The 15,997-nt window shown below is 32.9% G+C and overlaps 1 protein-coding gene across 1 annotated transcript in view; it reads left to right on the top strand.

Annotated features, from left to right (window-relative positions):
- The first annotated feature begins 715 nt into the window (after positions 1–715).
- LOC143913352 (neuropeptide SIFamide receptor-like) overlaps positions 716–15,997 on the top strand; it is a 40,685-nt gene continuing 25,403 nt past the window's right edge. Inside the window, exon 1 of the mRNA XM_077433083.1 lies at positions 716–860. Coding sequence (XP_077289209.1) covers positions 758–860 — 103 coding nt within the window. The 5' untranslated portion in view covers positions 716–757. The remainder of the gene's footprint in view (positions 861–15,997) is intronic.

The raw sequence follows: 15,997 nt of genomic DNA, 5'->3' as shown, positions 1-15,997 counted from the left end.
CCTAGTTCACTTTTGCTTACATACAAATCGTTGGAAAATTCAATTAAGAGCGTTGCCCACCTGAAGAAGCTCGCTAAACAGACAGCGAAATTGATTATGCTCTTGATTATATTAGCACACTTCGAAATTTATACGATTTCGCCTCGGGGCGCTCAACGTTTTGCTGATAACATTAATTACTCTCTATCCTTTATTCTCGTTTATTTAATCATTGTTTTATTTCGTTTCAGGCGCATAATCGTCCACTTCATAGGAAATCAACCGCCCATTCAAATGGACCTGAGGTCTGAGAGCAACATTGACCTTACACCCAACTACTGTTCGATGAAGGAAAAATGCTAAACAATACTACGGTTGATTGGGCCTTCATAGAATTATTGGACGTACCGTCAAATACGAGCTATGACTTCGGAGTAAACGGCGATCCAGCCTTCCTGCTCAAGCATGGGATACTCACTACCACCATACTATGGTCAGTCTAATAATATAATATTATATTTATACGAGTCGATGCCGAAAATACAAATGATTGATGATTTTTTTGCGGATTACGTCCGAACTTTTCCGCGGCAAACTTTCTCATCCTTCGGATCGAATAACTTTCTTTATTTATATACGCCAACTTATAAGACTATTTTATGCGTGTGTGCATATTTATATGATGAGTGTTGTTTTCAGCCTCGCTTACAGCACTGTGTTCGTCTTGGGACTGGTTGGAAACGGATTCGTGGTTGCTGTGGTTGCTCGCTCTCCCAGGATGCGGTCTCCGACCAACCTCTTCATTGTTAACTTGGCCTGTGCTGATCTCCTTGTCAATGTCCTGTGTTTGCCTTTCACCCTCATAGCGAATTTGATACCGGGTGAGTCCTTTTCTTGCTTTTTCAACCGATAGACATTCGCTTGTTCGGGTTCTTCGAGTACTATTATTTGAATGGTAGCACATTCTCCAAATATCTAACTACATATGTATGTACATATGTACGCATGTATGTACAATACATTTAAAATGCTGTTCATAAGGTTAACGTCTTCGTATATTATATATAAATAGAAGTCAATAAATAAAATTTTAAACACCTAATATCTATATAATTTCGAAAGAGACTTCGTATGTATGTATGTAAGTTTTGGTTATAGAAAAAATCAAGTTTTCTATGACGACAATATCGATCGATTCCGTTTTCAATTTTGACTCCTTTTTCAGTTCCAGATTCGTATTCCTTTTTTAGTTCCGGTTATCAATTCCTTGTTTAGTTCGAAATCCCGATTTCGTTTTCAGTTTCAGATTCGGAATTCTTTTTCAGTTCCGTATCCGGGTACCTTTTTCAGTTCCGGATCCGTATTCCTGTTCCTGTTCCAAATCTGGATTACTTTTTCAGTTCATTCGTTTCTGATTGGTTGTCGTTAAATATTATTATTTTTCGATTCAAATAAATTTAATAACAAAACAAATGAATGTTTACTATTAGATTAGCCATATTTAAGTGGTTTATATTACAAATACCGAGCGAAGCCGGGTAAGACCACTAGTATTTAATATAAGAAAATGCGTAGGGGTGGGTTCAGGATCCAAATGAAAGGCCAAAATTAGATCACACCATTTATTCGACGATTCGGGTCCACACGGAGCCACCGCTTATTCCAGAATATCCATTAAAAGCATTAGTCCGAACAGGTCCAACATGAACGCGGAATTCTCCACTTTACATTGGTTCGGAATTCCGCAACCACCAAGCTATTGTGCTGGATAATTTTTTAAAAAGAAAATTTCATTATAATTAAAGCTAACTTGGATTTGTTCAATCTAAAATAAGCTGATCTGGTTGAGGGATTGTTGAATTTTAGATTTCAGATGTGTTTTTTTTTTATTTTATTTTTGTTTTCATATTGAATAAATGTGCTTCTTTGAATATCTTAGTGAAATAAATAACATATCATATCTCAAACAACCAACGTTGACAGTTTTCCATCGTATTCGAAAGTAGCAACAAGACGCAATTAAACTCACTAGCGACTTTCTCCAAGTATTCAAATATGTCATTTTCATGTACGTATGTATGTACGTACTTAGTAAAATATGTAAAAAATCGTGATTCTTCATTTTCTATATTATGTATGAACGTATTGCTGTATGTAGTTATTCGTATTTCATATAAAAATATTTGATAATATGAGCACATTTCACTTGTGAATTTGTTATTGCCTGAGGGGAAAAGCTTCTATTGTTCAGTTTTCTATTGACACATACATATATCGAAAATAAACTTTATTGACGATGTGCGTGTACACTTTCAACATATGTATGTATGTTTTATGTACATATGTATATGTTGAAATGTTCATATGTTGTGTCGGATTTTGATCAAGTTTTCGATTATAATGCGGATTTGATATGACCCACGGCTTCACTGAATAATGAAAATAACAAGGGAGTAAAGTGGAAAGAGTATGGGGAAGAGAGTGAGTGCCACACCAACAGGGTATGATACGCAACCGTGCGTAATACTCAACTGTGGACTTTCACAATTTCACACACAGAAAGAAAGAACGTAGATGGAGGAAAAAGGAGGCAGACGTGTGCGTGACGCGAGAAAAGCTTGAATGAATGCGAGCAGTGACTCTCAACTGTTTACTTTGTGACTATTCCTAATTTTCCTTTGTTCAAAGTTTACTATGATATATATTATATTACCGAACGCAAAGAAACTCGCGGAATTATCTCATGGAAACGTATAGATCTACTGAATCTAAAAAATGTACTATTAAGACTCTATTACATTAAAATTGTTTAGACTTTGTTCCATTGCAGTAAGCTAGAATGTATGAATGTAGAAATATATCTGAGATATACATAATGAACCACATAGGTGGTGACTTTCAGAAATAATACAATGTACAGAGTGAGGCAGAGAGACAGTAGTGGTGGTGGTAGAAGAGTGGCAAGAGTGTCATTTTAAAGATGGGATTGTACAGTTTACAGTTACCAAATCCTTTGTAAAAAAGGTTCTGCAAACCTTTAACAATGCATTTACAACATTTGAACAATATACAGCCCCCTCAGGGTCTGGGCTTTAGTAATATGAGCACCGTAAATGAGTCGTCTAGTTCCAAAACCCGGTAAAAGCATTTCAGTCATTTGTTGGTAAACGCAGTTTTTCTGCCACAACTTTATTTAGTGGATTTCATTTACAAAGTTTTGTTTTAATGGAAGATATGCGATTTCAAGTTATTTTGCAATTCAGTGTTTTGGAAAATTTTTGAGATTCAATGAAATATTAAGACTTGAAAACGATTTTGCCGGTGTTTTTTCCCGAGTTGTCCTTTCACGGCGATTCCGTTCCTTTGCTCACGATTTCTTTTGGATTGTTTTCTTTCTTGTATCTCCATCTTTGGTTTTTTCAATACTTCGAGACAGATCGTCCATGATAACAGCAATTACGAAGGAAATGCGGAATGATAGTTGCACCCAGGTAGCCGGCCGAAATGGCCGCCATCTTGCCATATGCAGTGTTCTGATTGGCTGTCGGTAGTTTTGCCGTTAATTCGAATAAACAGAAAGAATTTTTGCCGTTCTTTGGAACAAAACAAGATTTTAAATATTTTTTTTAGTCTCTTAACTCGGTTTTAGAAAGAATTCAAGTATACAGTATTGTGTGAAAATACTCCTAGAATCGGAATACATTTTTATCTCAGTTTTGACCAAATATGCAGATACCTGGTTTTGAAACTAGACGACTCAAATATTTTATTAGAAACTAGTTTCAGAAAAGTAATTGATACATGCCTTAAAATTAAGTTAGATGTATAATAATAATAATAACAAACAACAGCAATTGTTGTCTTGGTCTTAATCGTAATTAAAGTCGAAACCGAAGTCTCAAAGGAAGTCAATTTCACAACCGATGTTACAATCAACTAAAGATAGATCAATATGTATGGGGATTCATATTCGCCTAGTAAAATGGAACAGTTTGTACTCGTATATAACCAGAATAAAACCAGCAGCGTGGACTACTAATATATCAGCATGGTTAATGGTTAATGGTTAGCATGATATGCTTTCGAGCGGAGTGGTTGCGGTTCGATTCCCACCAGTAGCTGTTGGCCATACATTAGTTTGTGACTCCGGGTCGATCTTTTCCTTTATTTTTCTGATTTTCATTGAAACGGTTCCTGTAAATTGGTACCTCCTTTCCAATCTCTCTTGCAAATCTCAAAATGCTGCAAAAATTTCTCCGTAGATATCACTGTGGATGATGTTTGTATGAATTCACATTGTATAAAATTCTTGTATTATTGTATTTTATCTGTATTAGTACACTCGTCGCTTTGGAGTGATTTGTAAAGGCGAGTGTACATATTCAGTTGAAATAAAATAAAATAAAAAAATAACTGCCACAGCGTATTACACTACATAGTAGAGCTTTTGCATACCAGTAGAGAGGTTGTGGGTTCAAGTCCCGGCCAAATAGGCTACTGGCGAGGTCTTGTGTTTATTAAAAACTAGTTGTTTTACCCGGCTTTGTTCAATATTTTTAATATAAACATGGGGAATCTAATAGTAAATATTAATATGTTTTTTTATTAAATTTATTTGAATCGAAAAAAAATCGACTCGTCGTCATAGAAATTTTGATTTGTTTACGAAATTCCCAACCAAAGATACATATTTATATACTTACATACAAAGTCTCTTTCGAAATTATATATTAGACAACACAGATTGACCGTTTCCTGTTAGAATTTTCCGAATTTTCTATCTTAATTATTGTGACGGATCCAATACATCGGTAATCTCCACCTCATTTTGTCGCAAATTCGAGTTATTAGCATCGCGAATTTTTTGAATCTTATAAAAATATGCTACTTACATAATGTGTTTCTTGCAAATTTGCTGTGTAACAAAAAAAATGTTGAAAATCCATAGATGACTATTGTATGTACTGTTATGTTTGAAAGATTATTAGTAAATATTTACAAAAATAATCTAACCATATGTGCCGTCTTGGGTAATTCCTGTCATGGCACATATCATATATGTGTGTAATTAAAAATAAAATAAAAATACAATGTGTACATATGTACTATCTGTATATATATATTTTTTTTTTAATTTATTAAACATCTACAAATTATTAGTCGTGTTTATTTTGTGTTAACATCTCTCAGCGTGGGATTGCGTTGGTCCGGTCATTATTTAAACCACGCAGAATTATTATCCTTTTCTTAGGACCAACGCTGAAAACAAAACATGAAAGGGACCAAAGAAAGGAAAAAACAAAGTAGGCAGGGCATTTTACCCGCATGACAAATGTTTAACATTTTCCACAAAACGGACCAGTAGACCCTCGTTACGTGAAGCCAGTGGCATACAAAGCCTTTCTTTATCGTCGTTTCCTTTGAAATTGATTGAAGTCGATATCCCACCGTATCAAATCTGATCCTCTAAATATGTGGAACCATTAACCGATGTTGCGGAATTGTGGGAGTTTGATTTTATTTTGTCATTTTTATTTTTTCATGTCACATTTGTGTCGTTTACATTCACGACATTTTAAGCCAAGCACGTGCGTTTAATTTCATATGATAATAAGGGTAAATATTTTAAGTATACGCTTGCATGTTTCGGGTAAAAATGAATTATGGCTGCTTTTAGAAAATCCTCTTGGCAAAAACATTTTTTTATATTCTTTAATGTGTTTTATTTATACCTACATATTTTTTTATTTTACATATATACCAGGAAGGCCTTACAGGAAAATCCCAATGCACCTTCCTGGCCAATTACAAATACAAATGCAGCATTTTTTATTATAAGTCGTTGAATTACGAGACACTGAAAAAACTCGCAAATTAACGAGACATCTATGAATTGTACATAAATTTTTATTGTACATCCATCAAATTTCAAATAGTGGTGACATAGTAGGTAGGAAGGATTTTTAGCCAATTTTTTTCCGGGAACCGTTTCAACAATGAAATCAGAGGAAATTGGCAAACTCTGATAGGAAACGATCAACCTGGAGTCACAAATCCAGGTCTGACCAACAGCATACTCTGAAAAATTAATTTTCATTCAGGGATAGAACCCGGCACCTTCTTGACGGTAAGCAGAAGCTTAACGTCCGAGCTATGCTGCTGGCATATGTATGTACATATATGTACATACATATATGTACATACATATATAGGTATGATAATAATTCCAACAATATACAATTCCAACAAAAAATCATCCAACCCGCTGTGTCCCAAATATTTGAATTTGATTTATGTGATATACAATATGTAAAAATGTGTGTAAAAATCTAAATCCATAGATGTCTCAATGGATTAAATAATTGCTAATGTTTGTAATTAATTGTCTAGGACGGCACATTGGGGTCTACCTGTTAGGCTTCTTGGTATATACATATGTATGTAAGAAATAAAAAATATATATATTATACATAAATTTGTAGATTATTATCAATATATGTATATATTTTATATGTATATGTATATATGTATATATTATCAATATATTTATATATTATTTTCATTTTACCATTATGGCATTATGGCGTTATACACCTACATATAGTATTAAACTTGTACACGTATACATTTATAGGTTATAAATTTGAAATCTTATTCAAATAGTAGTGACAAATAGTAGGTAGGTTTGTTGTCAATTTGATGAGGAACCGTTTCAACAATGATATCAGATAAATTGATCTGATAGGAAACGATCGACTTGGAGGCACAAATACCCAAGTCTGACCAGCAATACTGAAGAAATAATCTGAATAAATTCTTTTTAAACTACAAATCGAACCCGGAACCTCTCTGTAGTTAGCATTAACACAACCACCCAGCTATGCTGATGGCTAAACATACTATTTTAATATTAAGTTAGAATACAATGAAGATATATGTAGATTGTAATAAATTATAAAACTATTTAATTTCGCAAATGTTAATTGTACAGTTTTTATATCATGGAGGTGTATTGTTGTCATAATTTGCAATAGGAAAACAGACGTATTTTCTTCCCTCGGCAAAGCCTTCACAAATGTATTCAATATATATAAGTTCTTTACAACAATTGGTCAGTAATACAGTTCCAATATATGTACATTTGTTTTCTATTCATAAACTATTGTGAGTTGTAAGCATTTTATATACATAATTAGATAATATTCACTCGATTTTTGCGTGCATAATATAAAAATGTTCGTATTAAACCAATACATTAATTGATATAGCACAAAGGATTTCATCTAAAATAAACAACATTACTCGATTGTTTTCGTTTGATTTTTTTTGCCTGCCGACAGCATAAAATTAAATATAAAGGAAAATGAAAACGATCCCTACAATGAAATTATACAAGAAAGGCGGCACGCTGCGTTGGTTGAATAAATAAACAGTTTTATGCAAATCGAGCAAGAAGATAGCCACGCATTTTTTCTTTCAATTTTAATTTTTTCTAGATGTTTTCTCTTTTCATTGCGAATTTATTGCGCCTGTGTGTCGCGTGGACAAAGATATTTACCATTAAACTCGTATATTCGTATAATGCGATTGTGCGATCTCATCCACGTTGGTGTTTCCTTTTTATATACTTTTTTTTTCATTTTGGATCTGTCGTATTTGCCCGTCTCTGCAAAAAAAGTGTGCTTTTTTGTCACTTATTTATTATCTTAATACCTTTTTTGACTGTTGTCCTCGTTAATCGGTCAACTGCAACTGAATCGACTCGACGTATTATGTAAGATGTTGTGAAATGGATCTCAAGCACTTTTATCGGTCAAAAAATATTTGATTTCAACGCTTCTACAATTAATGGAGGAATCTTGTTTTATTCTTGATTACAGTTACTTCGATACGGCGAATGAAAGCCACTTAAATTGGACTCTAAAACAGGTCGGACAACTGCTCCTTTCGGTATCCAAGAATATCGGCAATTTATTACAATTTCGTGTTTCAATTTATATAATTCGATTTAAATCAATCCGAATTATTCTTTTTCGAACACAGAAAGCGTTCGCAAAATATAAAATATTGGTTTAATTTACATGGTATATTTCGACGTCTCCTGCATTATTTATTATTTCGATGAAATTCGAATTCAAATTTGAATCGAGCATCGAATTTTGTATATAAATAAATGCAATGAAATTCGAAAAAATTTCGAATTATATTGTAAAGTAGATTTATAATCTTTGAAATATATCTATTTTATTTCATAATTGTAAAGCTTCCGGTCGTACATAAAATCTCACTGTTCGAATGGTTCGTATATAAATCTTAGTTTCAATCTATCGGGATGTGTTACGAGAGAAAGAAGTTTAATCAAAGTGCTACTCGGCTATAATGTATGGTCGGGAAACGCTTTTCAATATAACCTACATTCTGGGGTGTCTGTACGCGATTTAATTTTAAAAATAAATAATTTAAAAAAAATACTTTCGAGTGATTTATATTTTATTTTATTTTATTTTTATTTTTAATTTTTCATAGATTGTATATACCAGGAAGGCCTGACAGGTAGACCCCAACGCGCCTTCCTAGACAATTAATTACAAACATTGCAGCATTTTTATTACATAAATCACTGTATTTCGAGAGGCTGAAGAACACGAAATCGAAAATTAACTAATTAATTAATCCAATGAGACATACATATACGGATTTAGACTTGTACATAAATTCAGATATTTGTGACAGCGGGTAGGAAGATTTCTGCCAATTTGAAGAACCGTTTCACAATGAAAATGTGATAAATTAGCAAACTCTGATAATAAACAATCGACTTGGAGTCACAAATATACAAATACATAACTATATACATACAAAGGATACGACATCAAATCAATTTAGCAATTTTTCTTTAAAGTGAAACTGTAAATATTTGATTTATCGCTCTTGTCAGACAATTAACTGATCCGAATTGTTTATCAAAGCTTATTTTGATCAAATTTAGTGGTATAGATAAAGTTTTCATCGTGAAGGCAGATTCTTTATACGCCTACGAAGCCGGGAAAATTTACATAAGCCTTATATAGTGTATGTATGTATATGTATAAGTAAATTTTGAAGATTTTCCACGAGCAGGTAATGAATTTTCTGGAACGGAATGTGTTTGAAGGTAACATCTTTTTTTATTATACGCTATATATAATGTCTTTTAAGAAGCAAAAAATTATTTTGTTTTACAATATTTTCTCTGGAATTTGAATAATGCTATTTTTTCGATATTGTTATCGTATCAAAGTCTCTCTAATTAGTCGAAGCTTGTCATTACTAAGAAATACGATTTTTAAAGGGGAAATGTTTCTGAAAGCAACAAACGGATGACTGCAATCAGCCGTCAAAGTCCACGAAGGAAAATCGGAGATGAAAGGGAAATCGGAAAAACCAATCGCTCGTTAAATTGAGATCTAAAAGGTTATACCCATATAAGCATTCCGTTCAGCTACATATAATACTCCCTATTTAGGGTTCAAGATAGAAGCAAATATTTGGCAAACAATATGCTCGTTATATACATAGACGGTAAACCGGAAATGCGTTACGTCTCAGTTAACAGGTTGATAATATAATATGTGACTGTTGATTAATTGGCGTTAATTATTAACGGAGGGTTTGCAAAGCGTTTAAACCTGAAGTGCGCCTCGGGCGTATTGAGATATCTAGCTCGTTTTAGGGTTAATGTAAAATATTTGCTGCTCTCTAGCAGCGAGGATCTAAATGGACCCATTTCTGCCTTTTCGTGTTAGCACACTGAGCGTTCATCGGTCATCCTTAATGGACCATTTATTGCACGTATGTAATACGCGAGTGGGTAGAGTAATCAAAAAAATTGTTGTTTGTATGCTATTTTTCGTTGTGATTTCACTTTTTTTGGTAAGTCAGAGCAAGTTTTTTTATTTTATTTTGGGTGATCGGTTCATCAACTCTTTAAATTCAATGTGAATAAAAGGCTTTCGTCGAGATATTAAACTTTTCCGTTGATATTCGCACCTACTTAAAATATTTTCTCTTCGACTGAAGAATTTATCTACCAATACGATTTTGCGATCGTCTTCGTGTTAAATTGCGCTCGCAAACTTTTGCAATATTTCTGAAAAGTTGTTCATTTATTGGTTTTCAAAGGCGTCCCTTATCACACTGTGTATGCGATTGTACTCGTGATAATCCATGGTATGACTATTTTTGAGAAATTTGATTTTGGAACGCATCTGACCGAAATAATATGTGATAAACTTGAACTTCTGAACGAATTCATTCAATTTTATAAAGGACCGATTTATGATAGCTGTCGTGCACAAAATTACTTTTTAATTATTTATAACTTTGAATTTTATAATGTGACAAACATTATATTATATGTACATATATACATACATATTTTTATTGTTACAAATCAATATACACTCGCCATTACAGATTTGCTCCAATGCGACGGGTGTACGTTATCGAAATACAGAATACATAAACAATCAGAAATCAGAAATACAGTAATACATACATACATATACAATCAGAATATATAGCATATAACAATTTATCAGAAATAATAATCGTAGAGACATCTATGGATTATTTTTAGATTTTTTTTTTGTATACAATTTTTATACATATGTATAATAAATACGAAATTATAGAGATGTCTAAAGAGATATCTATAGATTTAAGATTACTGTGTATAATTATTACAAATTATACACAGGCAGATTTTTGTGACAACAGGGTTAGATCTAATACCAATTTTCAGGAATCGTTTCAGCGATGATCAGATAAAATTGGCAAACTCTGATAGAGAAACGATCGATTTAGAGTCACAAAACCCCCAAATCTAACCAGCAGTGGCGAGGACTCGAACCTTTGACCTCAGTGGTGCTAAATATATACGCTACCACTAAGCCAAACTGCTGGATATGTATATGTATGTAATATAAATTTAGAAAAATTAATTAATTAATCTGATACATATGCATGCAAAATCGTCAATCGTTTTTCAAGACTATTTAAATACATGAGCAACAAAAAAATCTTTACTAGGTTTGATCCACTAAATTTTAATATGATAATAATTTTTGTTGGTTTTTTCTCGTTTATGAGGTTTGCGCGTTTAAAAATGTGCGTAAAAAATCTTTTACAATCTGTAAAAAATTGTAAAAGATTCAATACTCAAAATCTAGTATTGCTGTGCCAAAAGTGAGTATTGGAATCAAAAGTCACATATTTTTTGTATTAATTTTAATTTTTTATTGCTTTAATATATATATAATTAATTCTCAAGCGAATTTATAATGTCAATGCTTTTTCGCCTGAAATTACGTAAAATGAAAGGTTTAAGTTTAAGATATGTGTCAGTTTAATTACAGATTCAGCCAATGATCACTTATAAATGAAAAAAAAATTCTTGTATATAATTATGTATTTTATATATTGATAAAGCAAACTTTGCCATTTGAATGTCTTCCCGAACGAGTGCCTTTGTTAACGGTTAACCTTTTCATAGTGACCGATCACGCATAGATCCGCTTAATTTGTATAGACACGAATGCACTATCACGTATTTGAGGGCTATAACTAAGCGTGGGACGTTTTAATGGAACGGTTCATGGGGTTTAAAGGTTTAAGACTTTTTCTAGATGATTTTTCATTTTGATATATAAATGTATGTATGTATGTCTATTCTTGAAGGTACATAAATATGTATAATATGTATTAGCAGCTCGGATAATAATACTGAGAAACCAAAAAATTATTACTTCCGGAGCGGAGACTAATCAATCTTTACTAAGTTTGATCTACTGTATTCGAATAAGACAATATGAATGTTTAAAAAAAAAATTGCAATTTTCACAGATTTTTCGCTTTGGCAGTCAAAATCTAGTATATATACTGTACCAAGTGAGAATTGGAATCGATAATCGGATGTTTTATATTGATTGTAATTTTTTTATTGCTTTAAAGTACCTATTATTAATCAACTAGCAAATTGTCAAAAAAAGTAAAAAAAATAAAAAAAAAATATATATATATATATATATATATATATATATATATATATATATATATATATTATGAGAAAATTTTGCTATTTTTTGACTTTACCACGTTTAATAAGCGATGGTTTGCAGTTTCACTATTTATTTAGTTTTATCTGAACGTACTAATTCCAGAAGTAACTGATTTCAAATTATTATATGAAATATTCAATGTGAAATGACCATTGATGTATAATACACATAGATGGGCCCTGACGTATGATTTTGGTAGTAGATCTTGTCTTCACTAACTGAGGGGTGCGGGGGGTTTAAGTTGGGTTTTTTTCCCTACGACTGTTTTTTTCCGAAACTGTGCATGCGCCATGTATTTTGCATGCGCCAAAAATGAGACCAGTATAAGACGTGAGGGCGGATCTAGTGTATTATACATCAATGGAAATGACCGTCCCTCTTAAGCCAGCATGAGCGAGTGAGATGGAGTGATGCGCTCTCCATTTTTCATCTCACTCTTGCAACATCCATGTGGTCATAAACAGCAGAACTTTTTAACTTAATCTAAAATAATTTGCCAGCAGTATGGCTCGGTGGTTGCGTTTATGTTAACCGAGAGATTACTGGCTTCGATCCCGTTCTAATATTTAATACTGCTGGTTATACTTGGATATTTGTGACTCCAAGTCGATCGTTTCTTGTCAGATTGTGCCAATTTATCTTATTTTCAGTGTTGAAACGGTTGAGTTAATTGTCTAGGAACCCGCATCGGGGTCTACCTGTCAGGCCTGTATATATGTATCTATGTAAAAAATAAAATAAAATTTACCGCTCAAATTATTACGCTTCGATAAAAAAATATTGACATAAAAAACCAATCCTTATAAACGTGGTAAAGCAAAAAATTACCGAAATTAGCTCATATTACGGAAAAAAAATTTTGGCTGTCTAAATTTGCTAGATAATTAATAACAGGTATTTTAAACCAATAAAAAATCACAATCAATAAAAAAAAAAATCTGACGATCGATTCCAATACTCACTTTTGACACAGCAATACTAGATTTTTATTTTAAGACTGCAAAAGCCAAAATGTGTAAAAAATGCCAATATTTTTAAATGAGAGCAAGACAATAAAAATCATTGTCATATTCGATTTCAATGGGTGAAACCTAGACAAGATTGATTAGTCTCCGCTCCGATAATATTTTTTTTTGTTGCTCATACATCGGACCTTTTATTCTATTATTTAACAAATTGGAAACACACACACTCGAAGGGCTATTTTTGGAACTTTGATATTGAAGTTCGCAACGTATTTTCATATCCCAATTTGGTCACATTCTGTAGAGCGAACTTTGGCAGTGCGGCGCGATGAAACGCTCGTATTTATCATTTTTCTGCCGCAAAAATAACCCTTTCCCGTTTCAAAAATGGAGTGTATAGTGGAGTCGACGAGGGCGTGAATTATTGCCGGCAATCAAGCAGATGGTCCCTTTAAAGCCCTCTGCGTCCAATAACGGATCGACAGAGACCGATAGCCGCTACGGCAATAACGTACATATAATACATAATGGCGCACCGGATATTAATAATTGGCAGGAAAAGACAAGAGCGCCCTTCGGCAGTTCAAATGCTTAATCTCGATGACATGTCAAAGCGAAATTTAAAATAAATTATTAATTAAATACATTATTATCATCAAACGAAAATGTGTGTTAGGGATGAAAATTTTGCGTTGTAAATGTAGAAAAAAAATTGTTGAAGTCGGAGTCATTAAGCATCAAAGGAATTCGACTCGAATTTGGCATTTACTTATTAATATTATTTTTAATTTAATAATGTATTGTTGCGTAGGGGTGGGTGGAGGATCCAAATAAAAGGCCAAAGTCGCTTCACAGCATTTATTGGGTGATTAAGAGGGCTGGATTCCCGAAACCTTAATTTTGTTGCCGTTCCTTTCTTCGATATACATATATTGAGTGAATGTATATATTAAGTGAATGCGACAATATGTATATGTACATCAATATATACATGTATATTGAGTGAATGCGACAGTTGCGCCTCGACCAGATAATACCTATTTTAAATCGACAAAATCGAGGTTTCGTATTCTCCATTTTTCTCCTCCGAAACTGGATCAATTTTAAAAAAAAATTCATCATCGGTATGAGAACGATATTTTCTATGTTTTTGTCTTTGTATTTTTTTTAAAAACCAACCGTCAAATTAGCACGCTGGACTCTTTTCGCGGGTGTAAAAACGAGGCTATTTTATAGATGTTTGGTGGCTCCTAGCTCCTATAAAAAATAACTAATCAAAAAAATAAAAAGATAGAAAGACGCCTATAGTAGATATCCATAGCATATTAAAAAATAATTTCTCTAGTACCATAATTGAGGAAGGGAGAAGTGTAATACGTTTGTATGGACAAGGCGTTGGTGTCCAGCCCTCTTAAGGAGATCCACACACTACCAGTGCTCCGTCCAGAATGTCTTCATATGGCCTAAGTACCTGATTATAAAGGGCGGGTCGCTCACAGCATCTTACTCACCGCATCTTTCATATAAGATGTGTACAGTATATTTGGGGAAACATTTCTATAGATTACTGGTTGCTATGTGAGCAATTCTCAATTTTTTGCAGAATTCAACTTCAATCTTCCCAACCAACTCAGATACATTAGATTATTTATTCTCCTCATCTGGGGCACGTACCAGTTTGATGGTTTCGTTACCTGTTGCCATGAGCATCAAGCTCCTCAACCAGATTTCTGTAAACTTGGATATGTTTAATCTAAAATAGACTGATCTGGTTAAAGGATTGTTTAATTTGAGATCGTAACGTGTTCTTTTTTGTATTTGTTTTATATTTATGATAGTTGTTTTTATATTATGTTTTATTTTATTTTCGTCTTATTGTATACTTTTTTTGTTAGCCGTAGTAACGACTTATATAAATATAATAAAATAAATATACATATCTGAGCACAAATAACAGCACTTTTTTTACTCAACATAAATTGTTTGGTGTTTGTTTTTACATACCTACCTATATGTATATTTATGTGCAACCTCTAAATTTTTGCATAAATGTTTACGTGTAACAAAATGTGCTCTCTTCCATTTCCGATTGCCTATTACTGGAAGTGCTTCAAACTGAGATAAGAAACACAATATGATTTCTACGTTACACATTCAAAATTATTTTCGTTAATATACGTTATAAATACAAACATATTTATTTTATTTAATCAATCATGCACACTCGTCTTAACAGATTACTCAAATATGATGAGTGAGCTATATATGTAGATTAAGAATTATTATTAATTCAATATATGTACCTATGAGCTACTTAATTACTTATCTTTTTACATTAAACTCGAAATATATGTTCAAATAATGTACAAAAGTATTGAAAGTTACATGGAAAATACAAACAACAATTAACATCCAGTGACATCTATGGACAAATTAGCAGAATTTTATACATATTGTTACGTACGCCGCGGATTGAGCGAATTGCACTTAGACCAACGGATATCTGTTATCGGATTAACTAAATGCATGCACTTACTTCCAAAGATTATATCTGGACTCTAAGTGCATTTAGGCTAAACAATGACCGTTATTAGTTATTTCTCAGAATCGGTACGGGAAGACCCAATGTCTTGGAAAGACATATCCGAATACGTGACTATACAACAGGTAAACAGATTAGGCGTCCTGAGAGATCTACCCTTTATAAGGCGGTACGTAGGCGATATAATTCATTCTGGACGGAGCACTGGCAATACGTGTATCTCCTGAATCATCAATAAATGCTGTGAAACGACTGTTGGCCTTTTACTTGGATCCTCCACCCACCCCTACGCAACAATATCAACGAAAATCGAGATGCTGAGTCACTCGAATTTTACGAGAAATAGGACATGGATGTCAATTTATTTGGAACTGTTTCAATGAAAATAGATTTAATTCAAAAACTTTGATAGG

Source organism: Arctopsyche grandis, chromosome 6, assembly GCF_051622035.1.
Source record: "Arctopsyche grandis isolate Sample6627 chromosome 6, ASM5162203v2, whole genome shotgun sequence".
NCBI classification, from domain to species: Eukaryota; Metazoa; Arthropoda; class Insecta; order Trichoptera; family Hydropsychidae; genus Arctopsyche; species Arctopsyche grandis.
Note: the sequence above shows the minus strand (reverse complement) of the source record. Positions and strands in the feature narration are given on the sequence as shown.